Source organism: Rhincodon typus, chromosome 29, assembly GCF_021869965.1.
Source record: "Rhincodon typus isolate 14 chromosome 29, sRhiTyp1.1, whole genome shotgun sequence".
NCBI classification, from domain to species: Eukaryota; Metazoa; Chordata; class Chondrichthyes; order Orectolobiformes; family Rhincodontidae; genus Rhincodon; species Rhincodon typus.
The window spans coordinates 29,263,405-29,279,198 of record NC_063360.1 but is presented as its reverse complement, the minus strand read 5'-3'; the positions used below and the strand labels follow the sequence as shown (position 1 = coordinate 29,279,198).

The following is a 15,794-nucleotide window of genomic DNA, read 5'->3' as shown; positions in this document are numbered from 1 at the left end:
GAGAGTTCACAGGTGGCCTTTGAGCCCCACCTTAGCCTTGCAAATTCTCCCACAGTGAAATGTCAGTTTTCAGCTGATAGAGGTCATAGCAAATTGTTGATGTGAGCAGCTGCCTCCTCTCTCTTGCCATTTGCTCTCAGTAGCTGCTTTTGTTCACTGCAGGGTCTTGACACCATTTTTTTTGATGGATTGCTATTTTGGTCACAATTGGGCATCTGCTTCCCATGTGTTGACATTATTAATGACATAAATGGAGGCTTTGAGATTATCTCAAATGTTTCCAATGGCATGCATGTGTTTTAGAGTAGAGCATCTGTTTTGGGCATTCTGAAGAAGTCTCGCTGTTCTCAGGTGTTGTGAAATGATCATGACATAATTTGACAAATGTATTTCTTGGAGGATGCTCATGATTGTTCTTTTGCCCTTCCAATTGAGGATACTTGCCCTCCCACTAAGACAGTTTAGTATTGGTGTTATTGTCCAAGGGTCTTTAAAAGTATTTATTCAAGCTTTATTGTAGAGAAATGTGGGGAGCACCAAGATCCTAGAGGTTTGTAACCAAGTGAAATGATCTTTTTCTTTGCCATGCTTTACCCAACTTAAATATGTTTTCTGCTTTAAGCTTTGGTCATAAAACATGTTCCATTCCCCAGTATTGATGGCCTTGCCTTGAGCAGACAAATTCAATATTAAAAAAACACTTTTTTTTTCTCTTTTGACAACCCCAATCATGACATGGTTGAGTGTTTTTTTTGTTTTTCAGTAACCATTTTCATTGCATTAGATGGCTACTTTAAACAAAATCTACTTAAGGCAGTGGTGTGTATTAAGAATGGTTTCACATAATCAATCAGCCGGCATTGAGTTTTAGCTAGCATTTGGCTGTAGTAGAAATCAAAACAAACTTTATTTCTTGTCAAAATATTGCAATGTATGAATTTGGCACTCATCTCTGATACTGCAATCTTTCTCAACTCCTCTTCTGTTGGTAAAGCCTCAGACTAAGTACATGGCATCCATTAGATGAGTTGAAATTTTCTCCCCTTTAAACACTGGGAAGACTGAAGCTGTTGTTTGCGATCCCATTCCAAACTCCACTCACTGGCTCCACCTGTGATTCTGGCAACAAATTGAGATTAAAATGTCTGCTTACAACTCTTGTTATCACTCTTAGACCCAGAGATGAATTTCTGATCTAATTTTCACCATCACTTCCCCTGGTGTATATCTGGATCTCATCACCCAACTCTCTTCTATCTCACTTTTTAAGATATCTCAGGTCACGTGCAATTCTTGTCCTCTAAGGGGTCTATTGCCCAAATCTCTGAAATGGGTTTTGGTCACTGCATCGTTCATTTGGGGCTGTTAAAATGATCAGTAATTAATGAGCATCCTAATAACTTGCCTTAGCTGAAGGGTCATGGACTAATTGTACTAACACAGAGCACAGTGTTCTCTTAGCTTCTACTTAGCACCTCATTTTCTTTACATAGCATCTATTTTTAATAAACCTTCTTCGTTAAGAAGTTTGTATAGTGTGATGAGCAAATTTATCATGTACATAATAATTTTAATGCAGAAGCAGCACATTGTTCTTAAGATACAGTCTGTAATGTCACAGTATGATATTGCTGTCTTCAGTAAAATTTGCCTTCCAGGCTTTAACAAATCTGGTTTTGAGTTATCTTGCCAGTGAGGATAGGTTATTCATCACGGCTGGTAAATGCATTTGCAGACTACTTGTTTGGTGCTGAAGGGTGAATCTCAGGCCTGTGCACCAGCTGTTGACTGGATAATAGTGAACTGAGCAGATGGGATACTGTTTTTCAGCTTGCCATTTATTTAAGAAAGGAAGAGTGTGAGATTGACCCTTGCCTTATTAGATGAATAAAACAAAATTGAGGGCAGCTACGCATTTTCTTGAAGATTGTCATCTTTTTATACACCTGAGGGATGATTGCAGCATAGCTATTTTAAAAGATTAAGAAAGGAAATTAAAATTGTTTTGGGCTGTGCTTTTAGAATTTTGGTCTAATTAGATTTTCACATGCTTCTATTCCCTGCTCAGCAGTTGGAAGGTCTCCAGGGTGAGATTCAGAGGTTGATGTAACTGGGGATGAGGAGACCATTAGAAAGTGCAGCAAATTTAGGTCCCAGTGGATTCTGTAATGTCTATCACTATGCAATAAAAATATCTTTTTAATTTAGTTGGCAGCATCCTCTTATTCTGTTGTCTCAGCAGTGAGTCAATGAATGGAGAATGAAGCTATTGAATTGTTGGAAAGGCTGTATGTAAATTGTACTCTAAGGTGCAATGGTGTCTCATTAAATCTAATCTGGTGATTTTTACCTCACTGAATTGCCAAAGCTTTGTTCTGTGACATTGCTTCTCAGTTCGGATTCACATCTATCTCTTGCCTTGTCTTGTTATCTCTAATGTTTTCTTGCAACATCCATTTATTGTCATAATTTGCTTTAGTACAGTTTGGCATTTTGGTAATTCTATACTGCATTATTGACTGAAATCTTTTAGGATGATTTGTATTATCACAGGTTTTAATAAGATCATTGCTCAAATTACAATGGCACCTGTGGCTCAGTTGGTAGTGAAGAGTAATGGATTCAAATTCTGCTTCAGAGATTTGAGAATAAAAATCTAGGCTACCACTCCATTGCAGAACTGAGAAATTACTGCACTGTCTGAGGTGCTATCTTTTAGATGAAGCATTAAACCAAAACCCTGTTTGCCCTCGAGTTGCAAAGGACTTCTTGATAAAGAGAAAGGAATTTACCCCTGTTTGTTTAGCCAATAGTTATTCGTCAAACAATAATGCAAGAACAATTCCGAGGAAGAGTTTTACCAGACTCTCAACTTTGTAACTGTTTTTCTCTCTACAGATGCTGCAGACTTGGTGAGTTTCTCTGGATTGTGTGTACGTGTGGTTGTTTATTTCAGATGCCTCAATACTTGGACAATATTTAGACTTGGGCTGAAAAATGGCAAGTAACATTGCCTGGCATTTGGGTGGCCATTGACCATTTTCAATAAGACAATTTTAACCGTCGCCCTTGACATTCATTGGCGTTACTCTCACTGAATCTCCTATTATCAATATCCTGGAGGGTTACTGCTGACCAGAAACTTAACTGGACTGGCTTCAAGAGCACGTCAGAGGCTAGGAATACTGCAGTAAGTAATTCTCACCTCCTGACTCTCCAAACCCTGTCCAACATCTACAAAGCAAGTCAGGAGTGTGATTGAATACTTCCTGCTTGCTTAGATGAATGCAGCTCCACCAACACTCAAATAGCTTGACACCATCCAGGACAAAGTAGTCTGCTTGAATGGCACCACATCCACAAAAACATCCACTCCCTCCACCGCTGGCACTCAGTAGCAGCATAGTCATAGTTATCGAGTCATGTAGCATGGAAATGGACCCTTTGGTCCTACTAGTCCATGTAGTGTGTACTGTCTACAAGATGCATTGCAGAAATTCACCAAAGATCCTCAGACAGCATCTTCCAAACCCACAGCCACTTCCATGTAGAAGGGCAAGGGCAGCAGAAACATGGGAACACCACCACCTGCAATTTCTCCTCCAAGCCACTCACCATCCTGTCTTAGAAATATATCACTCTTCCTTCAATGTTGCTCGGGTAAAATCCTGGAATTCCCTCCCAACCGCATTATGGGTCCACCTATTGCTAAAGGACTGCACTTGTTCAAGAAAGCAGCTCACCTTCTCAAGGGCAAGTAGAGATGGGCAATAAATGCTGGCTAGAAAACTCGGTGCAGTCTCAACAGGGGCTAGTATTACCCAAGGTGCTACTGGGTGCAGAGAGTTATTTACCAGTTGACTGTTTAGGTACTTTCGGAACTGGGGCTTCCACTCTCCATCAGAGGCAAAAGTCTTGCCCTCTGAGCATTTAATTGGCTGCAGGGTATACCATTACAACTAAGTCAGTCCTGCCCTTTATTTTAAAAAATAAATCATTGATTGTAGAGTGCCTCAATGTCTTGAGTTCATGTAAGTTGCTATATAAATGCAAGTTTTTTTCAAATGAGGCCATTGACCCTATTACCGGAGTGCAGCTGAATATTGCGTGTGACTGAAGTTTTATAGTAGCTCTGAAGATTTCTGTATTTTATAGGTAGAATCAACTGATTCTTGCGGAAGAAAACAAAGCCGGTACGCTCCAGCAGAGAACTGTCTTTATTCCCAGTTGTAATTTGAGCGGCTTGGTGCCAGAGGTGGGTTTCATTTGGATGCTCAATTTGTGCCTCTGCCAATTTTACTCTACCTTGAATCCTGACCGACCCCATTTTGCCCTGTGGGTTATGTTAAAATTTGGCACTTTGGTCTCTCTCTAGCGGCACAGAGGTGTTTGTAATAATGTTTAAAAATTATGCAATTTTAGGAGAATTGATCTTTGCTTCCACTCGGAGAAAGATTGATGTACCAGAATTTCTGTATATGATATGTCTTTGGTTGTACTTTTTTTGCCAGCTGTTATTAAGAAATATATTGTTTGTCACCACTATAGGTGCAGGTTTGTGTTTTCTGAATTGTGTTCAGACTGCAAAGGTAGTTTTGTTTAACCATACTGAATTTCCTGTGAAATGAAATCTGAGCACTTGTGTGTGCCATACGTAGGATCTTGAGGTATCCAGCATGTTCTTCAGACAAATATAAAAGGTTGTAAATGCCATATTCGCAGATGCAGGTCTTCAACAGGCTTGTAGGATGTTGTCGTCTTGGACATCTCCATAGCTCACTCCTCCTGGACTGGTCTTCCCACTAACTTCTAAGTGCCTCAGGACTTTTCCTCAGCTGTCAGCTTGAGACTGCTGTTATGGACTTCCTTCTATCAGCATGAATCTGTTTTTAGCTCGCTCTGTCTGTCTCAAAAACTCTGTAGCAATTATTCAAGATGTCTTGCTGGTCACTTTTAGTTTAAAGCCACAAGTACTTCTAAATGCTGTGTTGAACTCACTTTATAATTGTTTTTAACAAAAAACAAGTTAAACCTGCAAACAACTTAAAAACAGAAATCGAGGAGTCAGCTGCCTTTTTGAACTGCTGTAATAATTTCTTTTTCATTCACGGGATGAGAGCATTGCTGGCTAGGTGGCAGTTATTGCCCAGAGGGCAGGTCAGAGTCAACCACGTTGCTGTGGGTCTGGAGTCACATGTAGGCCAGACTAGGTAAGGATGGCAGTTTCCTTCCCTAAAGGACATCAGTGAAGCAGATGGGTTTTTCCAACAATCGGCAATGGATTCACAGTCATCATTTAGACTCTTAATTCCAGATATTTATTGAATTCAAATCCCACCATCTGCCATGGTGGGATTCAATCCTGGGACCCCAGAATGTTATCTGGGTCTCTGGATTAACAGTATACTGATAATACCACTAGGCCATCGCCTCCCCATAGTGGGTGTGGGTTTACCCATAGCGCTGTTAGGAAGGGAATTCTAGGGTGCTGACGAAGCAACAGTGAAGGAATGGTGATATTGTTTCAAAACAGGATGGTATGTGGCTTGGGCAGAATTTGCAGCTGCTGATGTTCTGATACATCTACTGCCGTTATTCTAGATTGTAGAGGTTCCCGCCATCAAAGAAGCCTTGATGAGTTACTACAATGTATCTTGTATATGGTACCCACTGCTGCCCCTGTTTCAACAGTGAAGATTGAAGAGGTTGGATCAAGCAAGTTGCTTTGTTCTGGATGATGTCAAGCTGCTTGTAGTGTTGGACCTGCATTCATGCATGCAAGAGGAGAGTATTCTGTCACACTCCTGACTTACATCTTGTAGATATTGGATGGGCATTGGAAAGACAGTGTTGAGTTACTCTCTAGAATTCCTAGCTATTGTAGCCACTACATTTATTTGACTGGTCAGTGTTAACTGTCAAGAATTTGACAGTGGGAGTTCAACAGTAATGCCATTGAATGTCAAGGGAGAATGGTTAAATTATTTGCTTTTGGAAATGGGCATTAGCTAGTACTTGTGTGGCATGTTTGTTAATTGTTACTCATGGAGCCAATCCTGTTGTCCAGGTCTTGCTTTGTGTTTTTGGACTGCTTAAGTATCTGAGGAGTAAGTGGTGCTGAACATTGCTCAATCACCAAAGAACATCCCCACTTCTGATCTTATGATGGGCGGTAAGCCTTTGAAGCAGCGGAAGATCGTTGGGCTGAGGACACCTCCCTGAGGAACTCCTATATTGATGTCCTGGGTTTGAGATGTTTGTGCTAGGTATGACTCCATCCAGCAAAGGTTTTCCTCCTAATTCCCATTGACTCCAGAGGGCTCCTTCTTGCCACACTTCAATTCATTAAAGATCTTCAGACAGTACCTTCAAATCCATGATCACTTACATCTAGAAGGACAATGGCAGATACTTGGGATGATCACCCCTTCAAGTTCTCCTCTGGCCCACTCACCATCCTGACTGGGACATATATTGGTGTTGCTTCACTGTCACCAAATGAAAATCCAAGAATTCCCTCCCTAACGCATTGTGGGTTAACCCGCAGCAGTTTAAGAAGGCAGCTCGCCACCCACCTTCTCAAGGGCAACTAGGGATGGGCAATGAGTGCTGGCTGGCCAGCGATGCCCACATCCCACAGATTTTTTTTTAAAAAGTCAAATGCTGCCTGGTGGCAAGGGCAGTCACTCTCGCCTCAATTCTTGGCTCTGATGTGGAACTTCGTCTGCAATGAGGTTAGGCCCTGAGTGGCCCGGATTGTACCCAAGCCATTGGTGAGCAGGTTATTCCTTTTACAAGTGCTGCTTTATAAACACCTAATAGCCCCTTCTGTCACATTTATCAATTATTCAAGTAGACTCCAGGATGGTGATTGGCTAGGTTGAATTTTTCTTGCTTTTTGTGTACCTCATGTAGCTGGACAATTTTTCACATTGAAAGGTAGATGTCAGTGTTACAGCTGTGTTGGAACAGTATGGTTGGGGACACAGCAAGTTCTGGACCACAAATCTTCAAAGCTATTACTGGAATGTTGTCAGGGCCCATCACATTTGAAGTATCCAGTGTCTTTAGCTATTTCTTTATTTGGGGACTGTATCAAATTAGTTGAAGACTGACATCTATTGGAAACCCTGAGATGGATCATTCACGTAGCACTTCTGGCTGAAGATGGATGCAAATACTTCAGTCTGTTCTCTGCTGTGATGTGCAGCGATCCCCAGCTTGAGGTTGGGGATATTTGTGGAGCATCTGCCGTGTTTAGTAGTTTAATTGTCCACTGCCATTCATGACTGGTTGTGGCAGGACTGCAGGGCTTAGTTCTGATCTCTTGGTTGCAGGATTACTGACTCCTATCACTTGCTTATTCCACTCTTAGACATGCAACTACTCCTTTTTTTAGTAGCTTCTTCAGGTTGACACTACTTTCTTTGGTGCTTCTCCAGGCATGCTGTCCTGCACTATTCATTGAATTGGGGTTGATCCCCAGCTTGATGGTAATATTAGAGTAGATACGTTGAGTCATTTTGGTTTATAGATTGTGGTTGACTACTGTTCTGCTGATGACCCACTAGCATCTCCTGGATGTCCTGTTATGAGTTGCTGGATTTGTTTGACGTTTGGCCCATTTAGCAAGGTGATAGTTCGACAACATAATATCCTTAGAGTGGGGACTAAACTTTGTCTCCACAAAGATTGTGCAGAGGTCTTACCTCCCAATATGTCATGGATGGATGCATCCGTGACAGGTAGATTCATGAGGGCAAGGTCAAGTGGATTCTTTCCTGTTGTAAAGCTCCTTCACCACCTACCACATCCCTGGTCTAGCAGCTGCATCTTTTAGGGTTTGGTCAGACTTGGTACCCTTGGTGATGCATGTCAAAGTCCTCCGCTCAGCACATTATCCTTGCAACCCTCAGCACTTCCTCAAAGTGGTGCCCAAATGGAGGAGTACAGATTCATCATCTGAGAGGGATCTTTGGTTGGTAAAAAGGAGATTTCCTTTCCCATGCTTTAGTAGAAGCCGTGAGCTTTCAGAGGGTTTGAAATTAGTGTTAAAGACTCCCAGGACAACTCTTGCTGACTTGTACCATTGTACCACACATCTAATGGGTCTGTCCTGCTGGAGGGACAGGACACTTCCAGTGATGGCAATTTATAGTGTCTGGAGCATAGTCATTCACCAGAATCATACTTTACAGATAATGTCAGACTGTTGCTTGATTAGTCTGTTGGACAGTTCACCCAATTTTGGCACAGGCTCCAGGATGTTGGTAAGGAGGATTCTGCAATGTCAATAGGGCCACAGAATGTTAGCCTGAGGTTTTGAATTACTAATCCAGATACATTATCATTTCCACTTTAGAAGCAAAGTTCTTTAATAATAATATATAATTATAAACCTTTGTCACATTATGGAAGTAGGTCAATTTTTGAAACTGAAATTAATTTTGGGCAGTAAAAATCAAGTTATGTAAGACCTGTTAACACAGACTATTTTCACCTCCAGTACATGCCATATTTAAACGACTGGGGATTTTTAGCTTAGTGGTTGGCAGCATGCCATTTTCCACGTACAAACACGGTTTAAACAGTTAAAGTGACTGCCCACTGAACAGTAAATATTCGACTTAACCATGAATGAAGCAAAAGTAAGGAAGCTAGCCAACTTTCACTGAGTTCAAACAAGGGTATTTTTTTAAAAAAATGTCTGTCATCTCCTCCTTGAAATGAAAAGGGAACCTTTTACGGATTGTAAATATTAATTCTGATTTACTCGTCTTTTAAAAGTATACACTTTATTTTAGAAAAGGTGAATTTTTTTGACATAAAATAAAAACTCCCATTTAATCACAATGGGCACTATATAAAGTACAGAAAAAAGGAAACAACCAAAAATGGACAATTGGAAGTAAATATCTTGTGGCCTGAATCTATGAAGAGATTTAAATCTGTTGGGGAAATATTGCAAAAAACCCATACACATCACCTTCCAATGAATGTCAATAACAAGTGTGCAAAAGTTTTATTGTTTCCTTTTGGAGAAAACTGATTTGTCGGCCTCGAGTGTAATAGAAATTAGGATCAGAATCAAGTTTCACTGAACTACAGTATGTGCAAGAGGAAGTAGACATTTAACTATTTTGCATCTGACCCAGATTTGACAGCAGACCTCTTTACCTCTAGACTAACTGTAGAGAATCCAGTGCATAAGTTATCAGAAACTAATCAACAATCTAACTCTTATTTGTCTTATTGATTAAAATTGGAACACAAACTGTGTGCAGTCCAAGTTACTATTCCTTTACAAAGGGATGCGTGTAATGTGGAAGGAATGGAGTTCAAGTAGAAGTAAAGATATAATTAACAGCCAAAATAGCGCACAATGTAATAGTAGCATGGATCAGTTAGGGGGAGAATTTTTAAAGTTTGTTTTAATGCTTGGGTCATTGTCCTATTGTTGCGGTGTTTTCGATTACAGTGAGTTACTGTGTTCTTACTTGGATGGTAATTAGGTTCACTTTACTTGAAGTTCAAGCAGGTTCACTTAACAGACAAACCGATAACTTGCTGTTAAGAGTAACTGCTGGTGCTGGCTGGTAGAATTTTTGGAGTTTACAGTTACTTTGTTCCTTCTTTAGTATTGCAGGAAGAGTTATGGAAACCCATGGCAGGGGGGGAACTGGTCTCCCAGGGTTGCTGTCGCTATTCCATTGAAGATAAGTTAGAAGATTGACCCCACCCAATTTTAATTCCCTTAGTGCAGAATTATTTTTCCAACCACTTCAAAATAGGGATTAACCTGCTTGTTAAACTATCTAGGTCCAAAACTCTGGACTTTAAATGTTTAGAACTCTGGAGGCTATGCTCCGGTTGTATGGGGCATTGGTGAGACCACACCTAGAATAACGTGTGCTGTTTTGGTCTGTATGTTTACGAATGGATATAAATGCGTTGGAAGCAGTTCCGAGAAGATTTACTCGATGAGTACCTGGAATGAATGAGTTGCCTTTTGAGGAAAGGTTGTTTAAGTGTTAAACTTTCATTTGCTGAAGTTCAGGAGAGGTGACTTGGTTGAAAAATGTCAAGGTTTCTTAGGATCTTACAATGTGAATGTGGATAGGATGGTATTTCTTCTGGGAGAATCTAGAACTAGGGCTTTCCCTTTTTAAAATAAGGGGTTGCCCATTTAAGTCAGATGAGGAAAAATATTTTGTTGTGATACTTTTTGGAATTTTCTTCCTCAAAAGTAAAATCTTGAATCCACTATCTCAAATATTCTTGATGAGCAGGGGGTGAAACGTTATCTGGAGTAGGTAGGATTATGGAATAAACAGATCAACTATGATCTTATTGAATTGTGGAGCAGGGGTGAGTGGCCTACTTCTTTGTATATCTCTTTTCTCTTACATTCCCACTCTCTAGTTAAGGCCCAAACTTACCTCTTTGACCTCCTTTTAAATTTTGAAATTTTCTTTGCTCCTGCAAAGAACTTCAGTTCCATTTAGGTTAAATACACACAATGCAAGTGCGAGTTGTTATTTAACAGGATTTCACTTGAGAGATATTGAGGATTCAGCTGCTAACATGACACTACTTGTTTTCTAGTTTTAGTATTACATGTTGCAGCTTGGATCCTGTACCTGACAACTGTTTCTCTTGATTTTTTTTTTTTAGGGTGCCACTTGAAAACAGCAGTGATTCAGATTGGCTCTCTTGGCCCCATTTAATACTTCTAGAGGGATGTCACTGTCTGTTATGAAAAGCTTTCAAACAGGAAACTGCTAAAACAGTCTGCATTGAAAACTGAACCCTCCTCTCCAGTGAGTCTCCTGGGAAACAATCACATTGCAACAGATTCCATCTTAAAATAATAGTATGAACCTTGGCTAATAAAGTTTTTGGTAATGTTTTCCCCATGTAAGTTTGCCTTTTATAACTTAGGGAGAGACTTTAACTTTGAGCAGTAACTTGCTTGAGATATACTCTAACTGTAAAACTCTTTTAGTCAGTGCCCAACATGAGCTGATGAACACCCAAAGTCTAATTGAAAACTGAGCAGATGAATGCTCTTTGCAATTTTAAAATAAAAATGTGTTTAGAAATGACTGACTTTCTTTATATTCTTCATGGAGGTATGCTTTGCACATTACTTTTTTGAAAACACCATCATACCATTGTCTAGTTGGACCATGCTTAGTTTCTTGCTATTATTTCAAAATTCTTCAGAAACTGGAACTCTTGAAATAAAACCAGAAGTGGCTGAAAATGATTCTGTCCCAATTTTAACTCTGAGTAAACACAATTTAAAAAGCACTGGAAGAGGTAGTTACAAAGAGTCAGACTTGACTGACATCTCACAGTTACTTCTAGGGCAGACTGTTACAATCAAAGGCATTATTCTAAGTGGACTGTTTTTATATAGCCAGCAGCATCATACTGAATAGAAGGTCAACTGCTGTCATTCAAGTAAAACTGGAGAAAAATGTGCTGAAAATGAGAGTCCCCAAAAAAAGTCATTAGACAAAGTCAACAGCCAAACCAGAGTTAGAACACATTTGTATACAGCATCGACATCTCGTGTCAACCATCTGTTGTCCTTTAGAGACCTCCGGCATGACACTCTACTCGAGCATCATTGCTATCATCCCAATAAGTTGGATGTCATATCTTGCTCTATTGAATAAAAGAAATCTGAAACTTTTTCAGTAATTTTAGCCAACTAATTATTCTATAGGACTTGTATGTGTTTGATCATCATTGTATTAACTCAGGGGAAATGTACGAATGAAAGGGTGAGCAGCATTCATTTGAAATGACTAATATAAAGAGGCACGTTCTGATGTTAGCGGGTTGTAGACTTGGAAGCCAACTGAGTTGCTAAACACAATTCCCAAGGGAAAATTATGCTTAATGGATCAGGAGGATTTAAACTACAGTCTGTTAAATCAGCTGGACTAGGTTGCTGATCAATAAGCGATGAGTCCTATTGGAATATGTGTGTTAAGGGCAGAATTTGAGCGTGTTAAGGCTGCACGGTTAACCTCTGGCACTTGCACATTGTGAACCACAACTTGGGAAAGGTACATGGCCCCTTAAAAATCATCAGGAGAGAGACAAAAATCAAATAGAAGAAAGACTGATAGATTGGGATGTGGCCAACAAAAATTGTATTTATGATCCCCAAATGCATCTGACAGATCTTTCCTTTCAGATCCCCATGATTATTTTCAGAATGTTGTTGAAGTGGTGGCCAATGCTCCCTGACCTGAGGGATCTTTACAGCCACCAGCATAGAATTGCTTTTTGTTTTAAAAAGCCTCTAGGTACTCCTAAGTTTCGCTGTACACTGAAGTTTGTGAATACTAAGCTTCCCATGAAGAAGTGTCCAGAAAACCTTGTTGTGGGGTGTGATAAATTGAAGAAAACTGAAGAGCTGGCTGGTCAGTACTTCAGTGATGGATGCTCCATCAGCATCTGGTGTTGTGACAGAAGGTCACCATTCAAAAACATTTAAGCTTTTTAACCTCCCCATGACTGACACCGTCTCAGTTGTAGATGGATTTAGAAATAAAATTCCCTTCACACTCCAAAGGCAACACAGGAAGTGCTGGAAGTGCAGAACAAGTTCATACAGACAAAGAGATGCTGGTTAACCGTATCAGGACAGAAAAAGAGTCATTTGTCAGTTTTTATTTTTCAGATGGTGCACATTTTTGGTTCTCCAGGTTGTCTTTGTCTTTGTTTGAAGCATTTATTTTTATCTGTAAATTTAAAAGCTACCAGGACAATCCCAACTGCAACAGTTTGGACCCCAAAGAAATGTCGGAGCTTGAACTTTGAGAAAAACAATTCCTCCCCATCCCAGCACAATGGCAGTGGGATCTTGTGCAATTTGCTTGTCTAGAGAAATGGCATGCATTCTGCATAAGACTCCGTCAATAGTGCACTGTTCTTGCATATGCCTGCAGGCCCACAAATGCAGTCCTCCTGGATTTTTAATCATATATGTGAAACTGGTTGATTTCTTCATTTAAAAATTGGAAGAGATTGTCTAAGTGTGATGGATTAGGAAGTCAAGTGTCCTTTAGTTCTGAACATCTTACATTCGAAACAGCACTAACTTTGAACTGTTTGCAGGCCTACTCTTACGGAACAGTATCTTTTTTTTCAAAGGCACATACATGCACATATATATGGCTGGGCTATCTTTGAAGCTGATTTTCTGCACTTCCAGTAGAGTGATATTAGCAGAGATTCAGCCTGACTGAGGAAATTTCTGAGTACTATTCTTTTGTTTCCCCGTACAATTATTCATCAAGTCAGTATTGCAAGCTGCGATTCTGCTTAGGCTACTGAATTCAGCATCGCACATTTGAGTAGTATGAGGAAAGTGCTTCCACATGGCTTTGAATCTAGTCACTGTTGTAATGTAGGAACCATGGTAGCTAATTTCCACACAAGCTCTCACAAACAACAGTATTTGTGTTCAGATAATTTAGTTTTATTGATGTTAGTAGAGACTTAAGTCTTTGTCTTTACACTAGGGATAATCTTCCTTTGAAATAGTGCCATGGGATACTTTACATCCATCTGAAAGAGCAGGCTTCTTGGTTTAATATTTCATCTGAAAGCTGGAATCGTTGGTAGAGTAACACTCCTTCAACATTGCACTAGAATGTCCACCTAGATTTTGTGCTCAAGTCTCTAGAATGGAAGTTGAAGTCATAAACTTTTGACTCGGAAGCAGCGTATTGCTAACTTGGTCACACTTGTTTGATTTTCCAAAACAATGTGCCTCAACCAAACCTCCAAAGAGCTCTTATTTCCTGAATCAATGATGTTTCCATTGCTATGGGCGCGTACACTAGTCATTGGTTTCCTTCTTTTTGCCACGGATGCATACCTGCAACCAACAGGTTAATCTCATCCCACCCCACCCAGATCCCGTTCAAAAGACAGCAAAGCGAATCTCCTACTGATTTGTACCTACCGTCACATATGACAGTGGATTGTCAACACATTGCATGAATTATTCCTAGTACCAGAAGCCCAGGTGTTCTGTCTTTCTTACACTTGCCCAACAAGTTCAGGGTCCAGAAACATCCCAGGGATGAGAAGAACCTGGACCAATAAATGCAACAGCAGTTCTGGTGAAGTCAACAATACAGCAGCATTTGGCATCCCAGGTGACCCCCGAGTTATTATAATAAGTAGCAATGCTTAAAAATCACTGCATTGTACATTTTCGAGAGAGAGAGGCAGTACCATTATGATCATGCTGAATAGTGGAGCAAGCTCATTAAATCAAATGGCGTATTTCTGCTCTTTCTTGTTATGTTTTTATTTATAACTCTCACTGCGATATAAAAATATACAGTATCATTCTTGGTGAGAATCACATATATGGACGGCTGTGCAAAGCACTGTTCACAATGCAGTAGCTTTATTAGATATTTTCAGTCTTCACTGTATTAGATAAAATACATAACTAGTTCACCAACAAGTTTTATGGATGGATCAAACTCCTATGCAGATAAACATATCTAAACACTTCATATAAAAATGACTAATATTCAATTCTTAAATGTACTTCTTTTAAGTTACAGCTAGGTCAATATTAAAATAAAACACAATTCACTATTGTGCACAAATTATCCAGGAGAAAAGGGTAATCAGCATATCTTATGTTACGGTCTTCAATGAAATTATTCACAATATTCATGAATGATCAATGATTTAACAAATACCTCTTTCTCCTTAGTGTTCAAATCAAGACTCAATACACGGACACATACTGTAATCTGTTGTTTTCTGGAAATACGACACTGTCAACTCTTTATGACTCCACAGAGTATCCTTCTCCGATCTTCAGGTTTATAAACTCAAGTTTGGCATCGTGTAATCACCACTTCTTAGTTTCCCTACACATCTCTTTCCAGACTTGACAGCTCTCAGTGCCATGTTTTTCAGCCCTGTGCCCAGATTTTCATGGTAAAGGAAGATTGATCTGTAACACCAGGAATGAATGGGAAATTCTGGTTAAATCCCAAAAGTACTGAGTCTCTTTGTTTTTGTCCAGAGTTATCTTGTTTCTCAGCATAAAACTTATGCAGAGAAACAAGACCGTTTCAAACCACAAGAAGTCTGAAAAACAGCCAGCCTGATGTATTGATAGCTTTCCTTTTGAACTCCAATATGAAAAATACCCTTTTATTGCAATCAATAAGAACGCTTAGTGGTGATGTGGTGTGTACATATCTGGCTTGATATTACATTAATGCCTTCAAAAGTATAGACATCTCAAACATACCCTGTAATAGCATACTTATAAATTATCTATATTAATCCTTCCTAAAAATATCTGTAATGTTGGAAATTCAGAATTGATGGACCGGCATCCTTCATCTTTAAGTTGTGAATTTTCCATTGTGAATTAGCTATCTCATCATGTTACTGAAGTGAAAATGGATCTGAACTGTTGGACTGAATAACATGATGAAATAGACGAGTAACATGTGCAACACAGTCAACAATCAACCTGTGACACCATCAAATTCAAGGAGAATTGGTTGAGTTCAGTAAATCCTGGTCTATAGTAAAGACTCCACTATTAGCCAGAATTTAAAAGTTTACTATTAGTAATCTAGGTGCTTTGGGTATTCTTTCTTGCAGTAAGGAAACATTTATACTGTTTATCCTTCATTATATGTGGTTCTTGTTACCATACAATCTGCATAGATTGTGGGCTGTGTGGGTTTTTACAGCATGCATGTCTGGTAGTGACTTACACCACT

The 15,794-nt window shown here is 39.6% G+C and overlaps 2 protein-coding genes across 5 annotated transcripts in view; one reads left to right on the top strand and one right to left on the bottom strand.

The window, feature by feature from the left end:
- LOC109936002 (furin-like) overlaps positions 1-11,105 on the top strand; it is a 62,546-nt gene extending 51,441 nt beyond the window's left edge. For 2 of the 3 annotated variants that reach the window (XM_048614329.1, XM_048614330.1), the window contains 2 exons: positions 4,156-4,255; positions 10,675-11,105. The gene's annotated coding sequence lies outside the window, so the exon portion shown is untranslated. Of the gene's footprint in view, positions 1-2,898; positions 2,913-4,155; positions 4,256-10,674 lie in introns of all 3 variants that reach the window. The other variant, XM_048614328.1, reaches the window with a different exon arrangement.
- Positions 11,106-14,410: 3,305 nt separating this feature from the next.
- The window catches only part of LOC109936003, a 60,924-nt gene continuing 59,540 nt past the window's right edge, over positions 14,411-15,794 (bottom strand). The window contains exon 5 of one of the 2 annotated variants that reach the window (XM_048614240.1): positions 14,411-15,007. In XM_048614240.1, coding sequence (XP_048470197.1) covers positions 14,875-15,007 — 133 coding nt within the window. In that variant the 3' untranslated portion in view covers positions 14,411-14,874. The remainder of the gene's footprint in view (positions 15,008-15,794) is intronic. The other variant, XM_048614241.1, reaches the window with a different exon arrangement.